The 17,229-nt window shown below is 44.7% G+C and overlaps 1 protein-coding gene across 1 annotated transcript; it reads right to left on the bottom strand.

The window, feature by feature from the left end:
- Positions 1-812: 812 nt before the first annotated feature.
- On the bottom strand, positions 813-8,686 carry TAC4 (tachykinin precursor 4). The gene is made up of 4 exons (XM_074979301.1): positions 8,335-8,686; positions 5,465-5,564; positions 2,760-2,812; positions 813-863 (listed from the first exon to the last, which is right to left on the bottom strand). Exons 1-4 carry the CDS (start codon positions 8,446-8,448, stop codon positions 813-815), a joined length of 318 nt encoding a protein of 105 aa, XP_074835402.1. The 5' UTR covers positions 8,449-8,686.
- Between the last annotated feature and the right edge of the window lie 8,543 nt (positions 8,687-17,229).

The following is a 17,229-nucleotide window of genomic DNA, read 5'->3' as shown; positions in this document are numbered from 1 at the left end:
AGACAGATCTGTTTGGCTTTAGGCTACTCATGACCTCTAAGAAATTGATCATATTCTTGGCTGAAAGTTTACTGAATGCAGTAGCCACCTAATAGCACTCTGTACCTTATGCTTCAGAGCACTGTAGCCTAACTTCCCTTATAACACCACTGAGCAGTTGTTCTGTGTACAAATGTAGAATACAAAATCACCACCCCTGCCTACAATGAGTTGACTCGAAAGGTTTTCAGGTGCTGAAATGTGCTTGCTGCACAATGGGTGCTTATTAGATAATGAATTGAAAAAGGAGAATGAGAGAAAATAAAGCTTTCTTACCATGTAACCTGTACCCATAAGCTGCTTTTCACTTTAGTTACACCAGTTATGTCCCCAATAGCTCATTTTCAGTTATTAACTTAAACTGAAGAAAGATACTAAATGAGCTTTTCCTTCCTCTGTTTTGATTTTGTTTTAAAAACTTAAATGTCATACTTTATTGCCTTATCAGAAATAGTGCAATAAGGAAATTCAAGTGTGTGTTTCTCTGCACTGGAGTAAGGAAGGGACCTACCAACATGAGCCCTGCTCATCAGGCATGATATAAAGAAAACGACAACTCTTCCCAGCAACAGCAGTGTATTTATACATTAGAGCAGTCTGACAAAGAGAGACAGTGGTGAAATAAAAGATCCTGAAGAGTGTATCTGGTTCTGGAAAACCACTTTGTTACTCTGCTCATGGGGCACAAGTCAAAATGAGCACATGGAATAGCTACTGTAATCTAGTGCTTGTGAAAGAAAGGAACAGATATTGGTTTCTGATGGAGTGTCATGCTATGGCTCCCATGCGGGAAGTGGCAGGCTCTTGTCCCAGTCTTCTGCTGACTCTGTAGGAGGAGAGAAAAACATACGTGTGAGGGAAATCAATTTGGCTTATGTAGCGAGGAGGGCTCATCTTGTGCTTGAAATGCTATTGCAGCGCACTTACAGCACTATAGTTGCACCACTGATGCTCTTCAGTGTACTCTACATGTGCCAATGGGAGGGCTTCTCCAGATGAGCTGTCTCCCGCAGTGACGGCTGCAAGATCAAAAGAAGATGTTTGTCAGCCTAGCACTGTCTATACCAGGGATCAGTTAAGCAAATGTACATAGTTGGGAGGTGGGGGGATTTTCACGTAGCTGGATCTACTTAACTTTTTAGTGGTCTGAGATCCAATTTTTGCAGTAGGCTTTAGGAGCCCTAGCCTGATTTCTTTTCTTGGCTCTGCTACAGACTTCCTGTGTCACCTTGGGAAAGTTTCTCAATCTGTCTGGGGCCCAATTTCTGATCTGCAAACTTGGAATCATTTCTCCTACCTCTTGTTGATCCTGTCTGTTTCTTATTGTGTGTCAGCCCAGATCTTGATTGCAGCCTATAGGTGATACCCTAATACAAATAATTTCAGAGCAGAAAATAGGTGCAAGTGGGGGAAGGTGTAAGAAGAGACCTGTCTTCCAGTAAGTTTTAGCTTCCTTCAAAATCCTATATGTTACAGCTATAAAATATTGGATGGATGAGAAAAACAGTGACTTGGAATAACTGCTCAGAGGGAATGAAGTCCTGCTCTTACGTGCAGCTATGATTGCTAGCTTTTAGGCTGTGGTCTCTTATGGACTTAAATATGAGAAATGTCCTATCCAAAACCCTGCTCTTTGGGAATTAGTATCTTTTTACACTGTACTATAAACTAATTTTGGTAGGAGAGTTGGATGAGATATTCCAGTTTGTTAATAACAGAGAATCGGAGAGGTAGCGATGTTAATCTGTATCTTCAAAAATAAAAAAGTCCTGTGGTGCCTTATAGACCAACAGAAAAAATGGTCATAAATCAGACATCAGGAATGGTAACATACAAAAACCTGTGGAACACTTCAGTCTCCTTGAACGCTCAATAGTAGATTTAAAAGTAGCAGCCCTACAGCAAAAAAATTTCAAAAATAAAATGGAAAGAGAAATTTGTGAGCTGCAATTCATTTGCAAATTTGACTCCGTCAGCCAAAGATTGAACAGAGACTGGGAGTGGTTGGCCCATTACAGAAGCAGTTTCTCTGCTCTTGATGTTCACACCTCCATGTTAGCATCTAACAACGGGCCACACCATTTCTCCCCCCCACAATGAACGGACTTTTCTCCTCTCTTGATGTTCACAACTCCACATTAACTGCCAACGATGGGCCATTTCCACCCTGACTGAATAGACCTTGTCAGCTGAGGCCCTCCCCTTTTACTGAGACCCCCTCTTTAAATCCTCCTCTGAAACCCCTCCTCCACACTCATGCATCTGATGAAGCAGGTCTTTGCCCATGAAAGCTTATGCTCCAAAATATCTGTTAGTCTATAAAGTGCCACAGGACTTCTTGTTGTTTAATAACAGAGACTTCTCAAGAGGTGGAGCTGGAATAGTAAGTCAGCAGAATGTAGTGTATATATGAGGGTTAATTGCCAAGACGGCAGTTCCTTAGGGAAAGAGCTTGTGGTGGGGAGTAATAAAATCCCAATGTTGCATGACTAAGATACAACTGTACATACACAAATACCACCAGAGAGTAGTTGAACCACTGAGGAGTTTTTTGGATCAGGCAAGCTTTTTGCAGACTGCAGCAGCTATAAAGGATTCCTATAAAGGAGTGGGTGGAGGAGGAGGACAGGTAAAAAATGAGCTGAGAGCAAGTTGTCAGAACAACTTGACAAGGGTGGGACTCTTCTCTGAAGGAGCATCAGGATAGGCAACTCACGCACCTCTGCTGAGTATCTTCGTCCCATGAGTCCTATGAATTTCTCTCCTGGGTGCCCTGCCGTGGCAAAGAGAAGCAGAGGTCAGCAATGAGACTTTTACAAGGAGTAAATATAGGATGGGGGTTACAGCAATAGTACAGCTACAGTGGCAGTGAGAATTGGTCATTTCAGCTTCCTGTAGGCCTGGTTTATGCATACTTCTTGTACCAGTATAACTAGTTTGGTGAGTGTAGTTATTTTTCTATAAAAATAATTCCAACTTATACAAGGCATCCTTATATGTATTGCATCCACGCTAAGGGAGAGGCATACAGCTTTAACTGTATGGACTTCAAACAGATATTGGCTAAACATGCAATGCCCAGACAACATGTAGACAAGCTCTTACTCTGTAGTTTTGTCACACATTCCCCTTCTCCTATGCTAGTGTAAGACACCGTCCACTGCTGAACAGCCATACTCCAGAAGTGTGAAGAGCCTCCAGTCTCTTCTTTTGCTGCAGGCCCAGAGCTACTCCAGAGATCCTGGAGCTGACCAAGGATAGTACTGTCCCTAACAAGGGACTTTGGTTCAAAAGGTTTTTGTGGTTTAAAGCTATGGGGGAAAAAAAAAAAGTCCTGGGCAAGTTAGTCTGTTTGGATCAACTTGACCCCAGGAAAGCCCAGAACTAAGTGTTGTGTTGATCTGTGCAGCTAAGAAACATTTGAGGGAAGGGTGGGTCTGGTGGAGGGCAGACGCTTCCATATGCCCTTCGTTGTTTTAAAAGAGAAGTATATTCCAAGGGTGTGAGTGTGTGATGTCATCTAGGGCCACCTGACTTCTAATTCCATTGACTTCTCCAGTGGCTACTGACAAGTCTCTGTACCTCCCTGCCTTAGTTTTTGTATTGGCGAAATAGGAATAGTATTGTTTATCTGCCTTTGTGAGGGTGGTGAGGAACACAAGTATATTTCAAGATCGCTTTTGCACTCCTCTCTTTCCTCTCCCACAGAACGGAGCACATCAGTATGTTACAATTTCATTGGTGACATTTCTCCTCCCCCTAGCAGCAGATCAAGGTATCACTTAGATTCCTCCTAGCATTAGTCAGTTAAAAGCTCATCTGCCATTTTTAGGGCACAAAAGCCAGTGACTCTGTCAGGGATCTCAAACTCAATTTACCCTAGGGCCAGTGCCAGTCCTCAGATCTTCCTAGCGGGCCAACAGCTACCCTCCTCGGGCAGTGACTCTGAGGTTTGTGTGTTCCACTCACCACCACCACCCTGTACGTGTCTCCTGGTTCCACCTGCCAGCCTGCATGTTCCGTCCCACCCTGCTTGCCACCCCCAGGCATCTTAAAATAGCCCAGGAGTGCCTGGTACCACCACTGGCAGTGCAGTCAGGCTAGAACGGCTTCCAGCTGCTAGCTCTGCACTGCTGCCAGGATGTCCCTGTGCCCTGGGCAAGGTGTGTTTAGAGCCTATGGGTGGGACAGTGGGGGCCCTGGACAGGCTGAGGCTGGCAGCAGGGCTCTGGCCTCCCCAGCATGCACTGCAGTGGCACGAACCATGGGCAAATGGAGTGATGCAGCTACTTGTTCTGCTCTGCTGCCCATCTTCCAGGCCAGCCCATTCTCACCACTTCCCTGTGACTCCCACCAAAGTGGTGATTTGGAGGTCCCAACCCTGCTGCTGTCCTATGTCAAGCCTCCAGTAATCCCCAAGGCCACATCCCTCAGGGGTGAAGGGCCTTGAAGGAAGGATGAAAAGGGGTGAATGGGCAGGGATGGGGCAGAGCCAGGCTGGACTTGGAGGGTTCTCTCTGGGCTATGGGATGGGGCATGCCTCACTGGCTCATCAAACAGAAAGACTAGAGGGCAAAAGAAGCATGGAAGTATGTGGTACCCCTGTGGCAAAGAAAGAAACAAAGGTTGGGTGTGAACATCTTGTCCTTTTCCCCAGAACTTCTCCCAGGTGTTCTGTGTAAAGTCAGACATGCATTTTGCTTATTACAGTGCGTGCATCTGAGTGAGATGCAGAAGTCCATGGGCTATAATTGCACAGGGATTCCCTCTTGGGAGGATATTTAGTGTTGGAGAGGAAGAGGTGGTGGATTAATTCTATACTGTGTTGCCAGATTCTTGGATTTAGTCTCAGCCTTGAGCAGAGGTGAACAACAGAGACTAGTTTTGATGTTCATGCAACACGCTCTGAGCCAAGGGAGGTCTTGTTCCTCAGAGCTGCCATTTTATCCTAGTGATTTGAGCAAGGGACTACGAAAGGAGAAAAGAGCTGCTTCTACCTCTGCTACTGACTTACTCTGTGACCTTTAGTGAAGTCACTTCATCTCCCTGAGCCTTAGTTTCCCCATCTCTTAAGATAAAGATAATGTTGCTAAACTTTCTCTCTTCTGATAAGAGGTATTATTATGAAAATGTGGCCCCTTTGATTATCAGGGTATCGCTAATAAGGTCTGAATGAAATCTCTTGAGACAGAATGATAGTTGTCAGAAGGGATCAGAGAAGTGAGGGGAAAATAGAAGACCCTGGGAGTTGCAGTATGAAAGCAGCTGACCTCCACTTCATCGAAAGAAAAGTCCAACAGTTCTCTTGTTGGCCAAGGGAAGGCACTAAGTCTTTGCATTCAAGGGCAGTTGTCATGCATAGGTTTGATGAGCTAAGCAAGGGTGGTTTCCTGTTGTTTGAATTTCTGATAAGCATTGAACTTACCAGTAGCCCGTTTTCCCATCAGGCCATAGAACTGCTGGAACTTCCCCCTTTTCACCAGCTGTGCAAAGCGCTGAAACGAGCTGCTCTTCAAGCCCTCAGCCTAGAAAGCGGAAGGGAGAGCCAAGGACAAAAGCTGAAATTCCATCTCTGCTATTAGTAATAAATGACAAGCTGAGGCTCTGGGAGCAAAATTGTGCCTTCAAGCAGCAGTGGAGCACTGTGGGTGAAACAGTTGAGGGACGCCAAATTGGTCAAGCTACTAGATTAGCTTCCTACCCATGCAGATACTGATATCCTCCAGAGATCTGATAGGACTTCACTAACATAGGTTAGTGTTTAATTGCCATCTCGTGCTGCTTAGCTTGGGCCAGTGCCTCCGTTCATCCCTTTGCTGAAATGATTCCAGGAAATCCAGTCCTTGTAGCTAGATAGTCCAGGCTATGAAACCTGCTCAGAGCTAGATTGTTTTAACCATTGTCAGGATTAATGAGATGATACATGTTATGGCAAAGAGTGATTTTGATCATCGCTCTTGTAAATCCTCAGGAGACTAAACAGCAGCTTTTGTTGCATACACTCTGCAAATGAAGAGGTAAAAACAGTCCTCACTGTGTGGAGGCCCAATTCTCCATTGCAACAGAATCAGGCTCTGTGTGTGCATTGCAGGGGAGGTGTGTGTTTCAGCATTTGGTTTTACACAAACTCACAATTCCACTTTTTCTTTTGTGCTTTATTTCTAACTAGATGCTGAGATTTAGCACGTAACTGATTGGCCCCACTTTTAGTGTGAAGACTCTCAGATGTGTTAATGCTTGTTGTGAACATGGGTTTTTTTAACTCAAACCTCATGCCCTGGAAATCTTAAATGGTAGGAATTGGTTCCTGTTTAGCATACTGTGCTGTGAGTAAAAACAAGGTTTGAATTTTTTTTTTAAATCAGTTTTTCAAGGTATTTAGGAAGCTATAATCCTTCCTGCTTCAGGGTATGTGACAGCCTCTAATGGGTGGAAGTCAGAAGGAAAATTATTTGATGGACCTGTCATCCCATGACTATCTGCTGTAGAATTCTTGGACTTTCCTCTGGAGCAGTGGTACGGCCACTGTCAGGGACAGGATAGCTGTCTTGTTTGATCCAGTCTGGCAATTTCTATGTACCATTAAGACATTGTGGGATTATATCTGTCACTGTCAGCCATATCCCAGTCACATTTGTACAGCTTACAAATTGTAAGAGGAGTTTTCAGACTACTGGGGCTGCCAGCTGAACATGAAATCTGGAACTCCATGAGACGGTAGTGTAGTTCAAGGGTGAAGGGCAATAGAAGGTGAGTCAAGACTCTTGCATTTTGTTCTTAGCTCTGCCACTGACTTGCTACATAACCTGGGGCACATCATGACCTTGCTCCAGGACTCAGTTTCCCCACATGTAAAGTAGAGATGAATATCATTGGCTTCTGGAAAGTACTGTGAGAGCTACAAATGTGTGTACAAGCTAAGTATAGGGCTTATTTTTTCCCTTTATTGCTAATAAGAAAAGACTATCCAGTGGAAGCTTTCATGACAATTTAGCTGCTGTTACACGGAACAGAATATATTTTAGCTTTCTGTCCCTTAGCTGTGTTGACTGACACTTACCAGAGATAAGCTGCGTCTACACGTGCACGCTACTTCGAAGTAGCGGCACCAACTTCGACGTTAGGCGGTGAGACGTCGAAGTCGCTAACCTCATGAGGAGATAGGAATAGCGCCCTACTTCGACATTCAACGTCGAAGTAGGGACCGTGTAGACGATCCGCGTCCCGCAACGTCGAAATTGCTGGGTCCTCCATGGCGGCCATCAGCTGGGGGGTTGAGAGATGCTCTCTCTCCAGCCCCTGCGGGGCTCTATGGTCACCGTGGGCAGCAGCCCTTAGCCCAGGGCTTCTGGCTGCTTCTGCGGCAGCTGGGGATCTATGCTGCAGGCACAGGGTCTGCAACCAGTTGTCAGCGCTGTGTATCTTGTGTTGTTTAGTGCAACTGTGTCTGGGAGGGGCCCTTTAAGGGAGCGGCTTGCTGTTGAGTCCGCCCTGTGACCCTGTCTGCAGCTGTGCCTGGCATCCCTATTTCGATGTGTGCTACTTTGACGTGTAGACGTTCCCTCGCTGCGCCTATTTCGATGTTGGGCTGAGCAACGTCGAAGTTGAACATCGACGTTGCCGGCCCTGGAGGACGTGTAGATGTTATTCATCGAAATAGACTATTTCGATGTCGCAACATCGAAATAAGCTATTTCGACGTTGGCTGCACGTGTAGACGTAGCCATAGAGAGCTAAACTGATGGGACTTGAAGCAGGTGCTATATTTAACCTAACCCCTTTTCCATATGCAGATGGACTTTAAAGCAGATAAGCTGTCTAGAAATGTACCATATGAAGTATCCCTTCAAAATACCTTATTTCTAATGTATCCTTTCCTGTGATTTCTAAGCACCAAATGCAATTACTGATAAATGTTTTCCCTCCTTAGAAATCATTCCTTTAAAATATGTAACGCTTTTTCTTTTTTAACCAGAAAAGCTCAAGGCGAAGTCACTTACTCTGTCTAGTTTTCAGGTTTCTGATTTGTAAACTGGAGATAATAAATGCTTCCCTCCCTAGCATGCATCCTGGGGTATTCTGAGTATTGTTGTTTGGAAAGGACTTTGAAGAGATCAAGTTCTACGTAAGTGCAAAACATCACTTCAACTTTTTAGTGGTTCTCCTTTGCAGGGGATGCTGAAGGAAAATCATGCTGTGCTAAGACTCTGAGGAAATAAATTTCTCAAGCCGTAATAGCTTCAAAACACCCTCCCAGCCTTCAAAAATATGCAACAAAAAGAATAAGTCATTTACCTTTAGAGACGGAGTGGTCCAAGGGTCTTCCTCTGAACTGAGTACCTCATCTTCAAAACAAAAAATTTGTGAACACAGAAAAATCAGCAGGAAAAAAATTCTAAAGCTTTCCATAGTTCTTGACAAAGAAACTTGTCTAAAACGCAGCTTGCAACTGTTTAAATAGTTGGGTTTGAAAGAATTCTTAGAGGATTGCGGCTCTTGTGCAGTCTACTGTGAGGTGGTTTAGAAATGCAATTTGGGTTTTTTCTCCCTCGTTTTGTTTTATTTTTTCTTGTAGCTGCACTTGTCAGTTTCATACAAAATCAACTCCCTAATTCAGCACCTGTTTCTTTCTATTCCATCTTGTCAAAGTCCTAGATTCTCCTTTTACCAAATCTGAGCTGTTCTGCCTCTATTTATCCAATTTTCTCGAAGGTATTTACTTTCCCTTGTCCAATCAATGAGCATTTACTAGTATGACCTCATGAATTATCCAGTTGTTCTAGCATAAATCGCTGACAAGGAGGGCTTTGTGTAAGAGACGGAGGGATGCTTTCTGCTCCCCTGTCCTCCTGTCGTTGATTCTCTTTCTTCATCTCGCAAACCTCCAGGCAGGTTCACTGCAGTATGGCAAAGGCATTTCCGTATGCCTTTGTAAAGATTCCTGATAATTCATTCCAGTTTGAAAAGCACATTCACTTAGCTTCCTCTCAAGCCTTGGGGTGCATGTTACTGATCCTTTTCCCTGATGTTTGCAGCATTCCTTTTTTGCACAAAAAATGAGCAGCCAAAGTTGTGTGGCTGTTTCTTTACAACTCTCTCACTCACACTGAGAGAAAGAGAATGCCTTGTCATTTGCTTTAGGTTTGGTTATTCCAGTGGATGCTCTCCTCCAGGAGTGGAGGTGGGAGGGATGCCAGACCCTCTAACCCTTACGAAATAAGGAGTTTAAGGCTTCATCTTCTACTGCCAAGTGTTATTTTATCCCTCTTCCTGCCATCTATTTGATGTTCATCTGAAGGGACAGCTCCTTCCTTTGAGCCAGGAAATGACGCATTGGGCCTCACTGCTCTGAAATTGCACACAACACAACCAGCCACATTGGAAAGAGAGTTTTTGATTCTACAGCTTAACCACAAAGAAGCATCCAATTAAATCTGGCAAACATTGTTGCCGGCTAGTTACACAGGAGTAGCCAAGCAGTTACAGGAGGCGTAGAGCTCTAAAAGGAAATCTCATTCACTCCACATACAGCACTGCATACGAAGCCATGCAAATGTGTGTTGGGGAAAAAGCGTTCACCTTGAGGTACTAGACAAGATGGACCTCTTTTCTGATCCACTTCTTTGCTTCCTGTATGTCCTCATCAGCTTATTTTAACACTATGTTTTCACCCACTGAATAGGTTCTACATTTCTTCTGCAGTCTGACTCAGCCTGTACCGCCATGTACCCACTCTTGAGAGTGTCTCATTATAGTTAAACTCTGGAACAGATAGTGACTAATGGAACAAGAACTTAATTATAACTTCTTCATCTTGTAGTTGTCAGGAATCTCATCACAATACTTCTGCCTTGCCAAGTGTGTGCTCTCACTACTGCTTTGTTTATAATCACTGCCACTAAATACCCTGCCGGCAGGGAGAGATAATGAGCTTGAAACTCAGTCCTTTACCCTGTATTCTCCTTACACTGTGTAGGAGGGACTTTTTTTTTTTTTTTTTTGAAAAACCTTCATTTGAAATAGTAGCTCTTTGAAATGGAGTATAGATTAGGAAACTTGAGATTGGTATTCAGTGAAAATTTCTCCTTCACAACTTCCCTTACAGACCTGTTGTGTAAAACCATCTAGCAAAATACCTTTGCTGGAGAAAAGAGCCTGCCTTGGTGGGTATGCTTACAGCCCCACCTAGCTCCACAGCTCTTTCTCACTGCACATGGCCCTTAGATACATATATCTCCCTGCAGAAGGCCCCATGAGGTGTTGAGAAGGCCCGGAGACCTTAACAACCTGCCAGAACCCGGGAGTGCTGGAGCGAATTCTGACCCCTTGAAATCAGAGGGGGTTTTCCCATGGGCATTACAGGTGGGGTTTCACTCCACAACTTGCCAGTTCACCACTTTTGCCAGTAGCCAGGCAGTGTGCAAAACACAGACTGACCTTGCCCTGACTCTCACACACCAGATTTAGTGAATGTACTCCTTTAGAAAGTCATGCTACTAAAAGCGTGAGCTGTGTCATGGACAAGGGGTGATGCAGTAGCCAGGAGCACCGTAGGATGGCCCAGCACTAACAGACTCACAGACAGACTGGCCTTTTTCTGTCCATGCAGAATGCTAACAGACTGACAATAAGCAGCAGCCGTTAAGCCTTTCATACTAGGTAAGTTTGAAGTAAGACCCACGGGAGGGATCAGTCTGAACTGTTCATCCACATTGACAGGTTCCAAATTAACTTGAAGCCACTCATCAAAGCGGTCAGAGTGCCTATGTGCTTAGGTCCGCAAAAATCTCAGTTCACTGAGACCTGATGACATGAAAAAAATAGAAACAATGGAAGCAGTGATCACAAACCACTGCAGAACAGCTGGGTGCTTCTGTCTTGTCGTGCAAATTCAACCCCTGTTTGCTCTCAGGCGCAGCAGACCAGAAACAATGGGGACCTGCTTGACTCTGTCTTGCAGGAAGGGGTAATGAGAAAGCTGGGGTAGCGTATGTGTGGAATGCAAGGACCAAAACAATGCAAAGCAATCACACTCCATACCAGCTAACTGCTCAGCTTGACGCAGACACGTAAACAGGCAGTGAAGCACTATTCCCTTTTTGGCTCACCCCCTCGGCATTTTCACCATCATCACCGTAGGTTTGCTTATAATGATAAGGTCCCTGGATGACCATGAGGTTTTCAGGGCAGCAGGAAGAGACAGCAGACCTTCCAGCTGATGACCATAGCACTGGGCACGTCTGAGTGAAGGGTCAATGAGCAGCAGCCAGTTAAGGGCCTGATCCTGCAAGGTGCTTCACCATCCTCTCCCACTGAAGCCATTGAGTATGGGGAGTGTGGAGCACCTTGATGGCCTGGGTCGTAAGGTCAAAAACGGAAAGCTGGAGTGGTCTTGAACTGGAGGGAATTTCTTTCTTTCTTATTTTTAAATACCACCATAACCCCAGGACCCCTGGTTCTTCGCTAATCTGAACCCCTATAATAGTTGCATACTCAGATACTGCTTTTCACCAAAAGTGTGGCAGTTTGATATATTTTACATAGCAAAATATGATTTAAGGCGGAGCTCTGATTGAAGTCTATAAAATTGTGACTGGTGTGAAGAAAGCAAATAAGGGAGTGTTGTTTACTCCTCATAACACAAGAACTAGGTGTCACCCAATGGGCAGCAGGTGTAAAACAAAAGGAGGTGTTTCATCTCACAATGCCCAGTCAATCTGTGGAACTTGTGGCCAGAGGATATTGCGATGGCCAAGACAATATCAGTGTTCAAAAAAGAGCTAGGTAAATTCATAGAGTATAGGTCCATCAGTGGCTGTTAGCCAAGATGGGCAGGGATGCGAATAGCCTCTGATGCAGGACTGGGAATGGCTGACAGGATGCGGATCACTTGATAATTCCCTGTTCTGTTCATTCCCTCTGAATACCAGACACTGGCTACTGTTAGAAGACAAGATACTGGGCTAGATGGACCTTTGGTCTGATGGCCATTCTTACGCTTTTTTTTTTTCTCCCCAATGACACTCCTCAAAAGGCAGAGACTCAGGAATCTAGCCCTTGTCTTCTGTTTCTTTTCTCCTGCTGAGCACTGAAAGCTGTGATGGCTTTTCTTTTTGGATGTCATTGTGTGGGGTAAGATGTGGCAATGAAGCATCCACTTATGAGGCTCTCTGAGGAAGGAATAAGTGGCTGATATTTCTATTGAGCATGGAAGATGGAAAAGGGAGGAGAAGCAGGAAGGAAGGAGGCTAAAGAGGTGACATTATTTCTGTCATTTCTGTTGATTGCTGTTTAAGTTAGGGCTCATTTTTACCCCACATTCTGCCAGTGACTCTATCCTTCTTCTGGGTTATTCCAATATGGAAAGAACAGGAACAGCCGCATCTCCCACCCGCTCAAACAGAGGAGGGCAAGCTCAGTTCTATTTTTAAAAGTGTCCCCTATAATTAAATCTGCTTCCCTCCCACCGTCTCCTGTGCTCCTGCCCATGTGCCACACGAAAACATCCAGCCCAAGTCTGGGGTGATAGCAGAGGCACTGAAAAGAAAGAGAAAACAAAAGGAAAGAAAAATGGTCCCAGAGAAGCAAATAGCTCTTACATGTTTTCTACAGTCCAGGGGTTTGTTCTTTGGCTTTAAGGAACACTGTTAAGAATCGTGGGCCTAAAACTGGCCCACTCCCTGGGTCGCCATTAGCAGCTGTGCACACGGAATGTGACATCCACCATTCTGTTTAGTGCTTGCTTTGCACAGATGTGAATGGCTGTTCAAGATGTGAAACCAACAGTAATCTTACACCATATGGCAACAGTGGGCAGTGAACACAGGGCTAAAAGGAGTGGCCTCTGCTTCTGGAGCCAAAGCAGTTATTCTGCTAGCTGTAGATTTTTCCATGCACTAGCCCTTTGGACTAGGGTGCACAGCCCTCCAGGAATTAACAATTAACCCTTAATTAGTGATTGTACCATGTATAGAAACCTCCAGGAATATGTCCAACCAAAATTGACAACGCTACTTTGGAGAGGACAAAACACATGCACCAGTGAGGGAACTGAGATGAATAGTGAATGTCCAAGAAACTGGCAACTGGGTAGGGAATTGAAACTAGATCCTCCCATGTTTGGGCTAACATTCCTGCCAAATGGGTCCTCCTTCCTTTTAAGGAAGAACCAAGCAGGGGAGAAGCTGTCCCTAGATCTCTAGTGCCCCTCAATGTGCTTCTAAAAACACCTGAACATCAGCTATGATGCAACTTGTGGTATAAGGCTGAGACTGTATTATTGTGCATATTGATGAAGGCCCTTTACATGGCATAATAACAGATTTATTGTACCCGTTAGCTTATGACCAATATCCCATAACATATTTTTGCTTGTTGTTTAACCAATCTGGACATGTTTAAATCTTTAACACTCTAGTCATCAGCAGGACTTCCAGGCTCCAGTCTTGTTCCTTGTGTGATGGCTGCCATCTTTGCCAATAAAACAAGGACTGAACTAGGGACTGCTTGAATAAAAAGATTAAGCTCTTCCGGGTGAAGAACCCAGGTTCCCTAGCAGGGGATCATAACAGCTTGTAGCCTCTGTGAAATGGTACAGATAGGGAATCTGCAATACACACTCACCCATAGGTTACACTTGCTCTTCTCCAAATTCACTCCACTTTGTCAATTTCTTTCCAGTGCCCAGATGCAAATAGAATCTCTTAGATCTGGAGCAAAGTCACCTTGCTACTGCTTGGCTCAAAGCATTTTCATGTTGGAGTTACACACAGAAGTGCAAAGTCTTAGAACCCAATGGGATGATTTATTCAGCTGACACCAGCACTTGCCCGCTGAAAAGATATTCTCTTCTCTCGCTGTAGAGCCTGCTCAGCTGAGAGTAGGAGGAGGCCATTGATCAACAACTACAGGGTTCGATGCCTTTTAATCATTTTTGATGGATTGCATGTCACTTCCAGCCTCTCATACGACATGGGGAACTTAACCGCAACACTGCCCCAAGGGAGGGATGCATCAGATGCTTGTTCCTGCAGGGGAGAGGCTATAATTTTCTTCTGAGTTTTATTATTTGTCCAGGAAACATTTGATTGCTCATAACGATAATAGAATAGGTGTCTTTAGAGAGCCCAGGAGAGACTGAGAACAAGAAATTGTTATGTAACCTGCAGAATTCTAGATAAACATATGATGATTAAAATCATGCCACTAAGTTTTCATGTTTGGAGGGTTCTGTAGTTATGAGGTCACATTTGCAAAAGTGCTTACGAGTTTTGTGGTCCATTGAAATCAGTGAGAGTTAGGATGTGAGGGGTAATTTTCAAAAAGAGCTTAGATGACTCAGCAGTGTGGTTCCATGGTCCAGAATGACATTGAAAATCAACCAGACTTAGACTTCGATGTTATTTAAGTTAGTGCCCTAAGCACTAGGCCATCCTTCCTCAGTCTGGTAGGTCATTGGCACAGCAAGGATGAGACACACATCCAACTCCTAATCTGGTGCCTTCTTCACTAACCCAGTGTCAGTCCCTCATGATTACTCTTCCAATATGTCAACCACACATTCCACAAATACATCAAGCACTGCACATGGTAAGATAAGATTCAGGGTATAAGGGTCATTATGGGGGTTAACTGACTCAAGAGTATTATGGATCAGAGTCACATTCCACCCTTTCCTTACTTCCTGTTTAGTTAATGGGCATTTCCCTCCTGGAACCTCTCTGTTTGTCAGTATAGCTACACCAGCAAAACTTAAGCAGGCTAGTCTTAAGTGATTTAGGAGCCTAAATAAAATTTTCACACTTCACTTGGGGCCATTGAAAGTCACTGGGATTTAGGCTCCAAATTAATGGAAGTTAGGCACTTTAAGGACTTGGGTCGTAGGCGTATCCCTTTTGAAAATAGGGATTAGGCTTCCAAGCCACTTAGGTCTTTCTGAGCTGAGCCAAGGGTAAATGATACATCAGCAGGAACAGGAAGCTTCTGTTTTCTCCCTGTCAGTACTACAGCTGTTGCTCCCTAGCAGCAGACAAAGAGAGGCACAGGGCACATCAGGTGGCAGCTCCCAACACTGTATGATGAGCTGATGCACCAGAGCAAGAGACTTAGCTGTGACCTTCCCGCCAGCTGCCTCACTTGCTGAGTGGACCTCTTACTGTTCCCTCCCACAGATCAATCCCCTGATGTTCTTGCTGCCTCATTTTGTGATGTGAGGTTGTCTCTTGAGACGGTTTATTGAAAGGCAGTGACAATCACAGCCTTTCTCTGTGAGCAGGGGATTAGGTACATTGGAGAAGAATGTGTGGACACAGGCTAATGCACCTCTGGAGAGCAAAAGAGAGGATAGTGCTCACACAGGGCAATGCCTTAGCGCAGAGGGCTGGGCAAAGGGAACTGTAACATTACCCCCTAGGAAAAACAATGAGTTCCCCAACACCTTAGAAACTAACAGATTTATTAGGGCAGAAGCTTTTGTGGGTAAAACCTACTTCATCAGATGAATGGAGTGGAAATAAAAAAGGCAGGTGTATATGTAAAAAAGTTACTGCAAAAGAAGAAAATGACTATCTATTGTAAATCAGGATGATTGTGATTGTGGCCATTCAGTGTAGCTGATGGGAAAGCTGGAAGCCGGTGCAGCTCTCAGGCTGTACCACACCAGGGGAGAGGCAGGATCGTCCGCGCACACACTGGAAGCTGCACGTTGCTGATGGTGAATGTGGAGGGGGATGATGCTAGAGAGTGCATGGGACCCACTGTGGAATGCCCATGTGTCACTGCCGTCCCAGAGCCTAGAGGGCACCCACAGAATCTAACCCTGCAACCCCAAAAGAGCTGATCTGTCCTGCGGGAAGTCCTGAACCTTGGTTTCCCCCCATGGGGAAATATGCCTCTGGACTTACACCAGCCTTACCAAGATCTGAAACTGGTCCTTACACCACACTTACAATGGCGTAGCCAAGATCAGAATCTGGCCAAGAAAATATAGTTCACACAGTTTAACATTTTCTGAATAATACAACGCTAAAATAGAAACTCCAGTGTAGTATTTCAGTGGATTAATTTCCTTCCCATGAACAGTAGAATACCACTTTGTCTTCATGGGCTTCAACAGCACAGAAGGCTGCCCAGAATCCTTTTCCTGTTGAAGAACAGGACAAAGGGACGCTTTTTCTATCAGCTTTAGCATCTGTGCAGCAACCTTTGTTGGTTTTTGAAGGCAAACAGCAGGATCAGCGTGGGTTTGGATGGTCCACACAGTTCCAGTGTCAGTACTCAGGGGGATAGGGACTTCTAAGTGAGCAGGTCTGCAATGATGTGCTGGGGCTGGGATGGAATTTGAGCTACACCTGGAATTAGGCTCTGCTGCACCCCCTCTGATAGGCGTGGCTGACCTGAACGTAAATCAGGACATGCAGAACAGGGACAGGCCTGTCTCCTGAGCCCTTCATTGCTTGGAAGATGAAAAGCCCCAGGTACATTATCTACATGTAATGAGTGATTGTTAACTTCCTGGTCTCTTTACCACACAAGCTGTGTTGCTGTCTCATGATGCATCCAGGGAGTGTTTATCTGTTTGTTAATCACAAGTGTCTTGAGATACCCTGGCTCCTTTTCAGTGCCACTTGGAAAATAAGGTGGCCAGAGGTCTTCAAAAGTGCCCAGCACTCTTTGGAATATCTGTCTCCAAGTGTCACAATGGGATGCTAGGTGCAGTGTCCTTTGGAAAATTTAGCTCCCCAAGTCTTTTAGTGGTTCCTGAGTAGAGTGTATAGGAACTCAGTGATACTCCTTTAACTAGTTGGTGGGCCTCTTTGTCTTTTACTGCAGAAATGAAGCCAACAGAGCAGCATACGTTTATGTGGCTAGGCTTTGCATGTTGGTACGTAGCAAGTATTCAGTTATCCAAAGTCCAGCTCATAGAATCGTAGAATCACAGAACAGTAGAGCTGGAAGAGACCTAAAAAGCCATCAAATCCAGCCCCCGGCCCAAGGCAGGACCAAACCTTGATCAGATGTCTCTATGTGGTTTCATTATATTATGAATTTTGCATAGAGAGCATATGCCTAACACTGAGCATTTATCTTGTGACTGGAGACCTTTTGCCTTCAGCAAGGTCTCTTTTAATCACATGCTGCTTCTGTCACTAGCACAGGTCAGGTTTTCACATGTTCATTGCCCTCTTTGTG

This window comes from Carettochelys insculpta, chromosome 28 (assembly GCF_033958435.1).
Source record: "Carettochelys insculpta isolate YL-2023 chromosome 28, ASM3395843v1, whole genome shotgun sequence".
Lineage (NCBI taxonomy): Eukaryota > Metazoa > Chordata > Testudines > Carettochelyidae > Carettochelys > Carettochelys insculpta.
The sequence above is the reverse complement of the archived record's forward strand: the minus strand, read 5'-3'. Positions and strand labels throughout refer to the sequence as shown.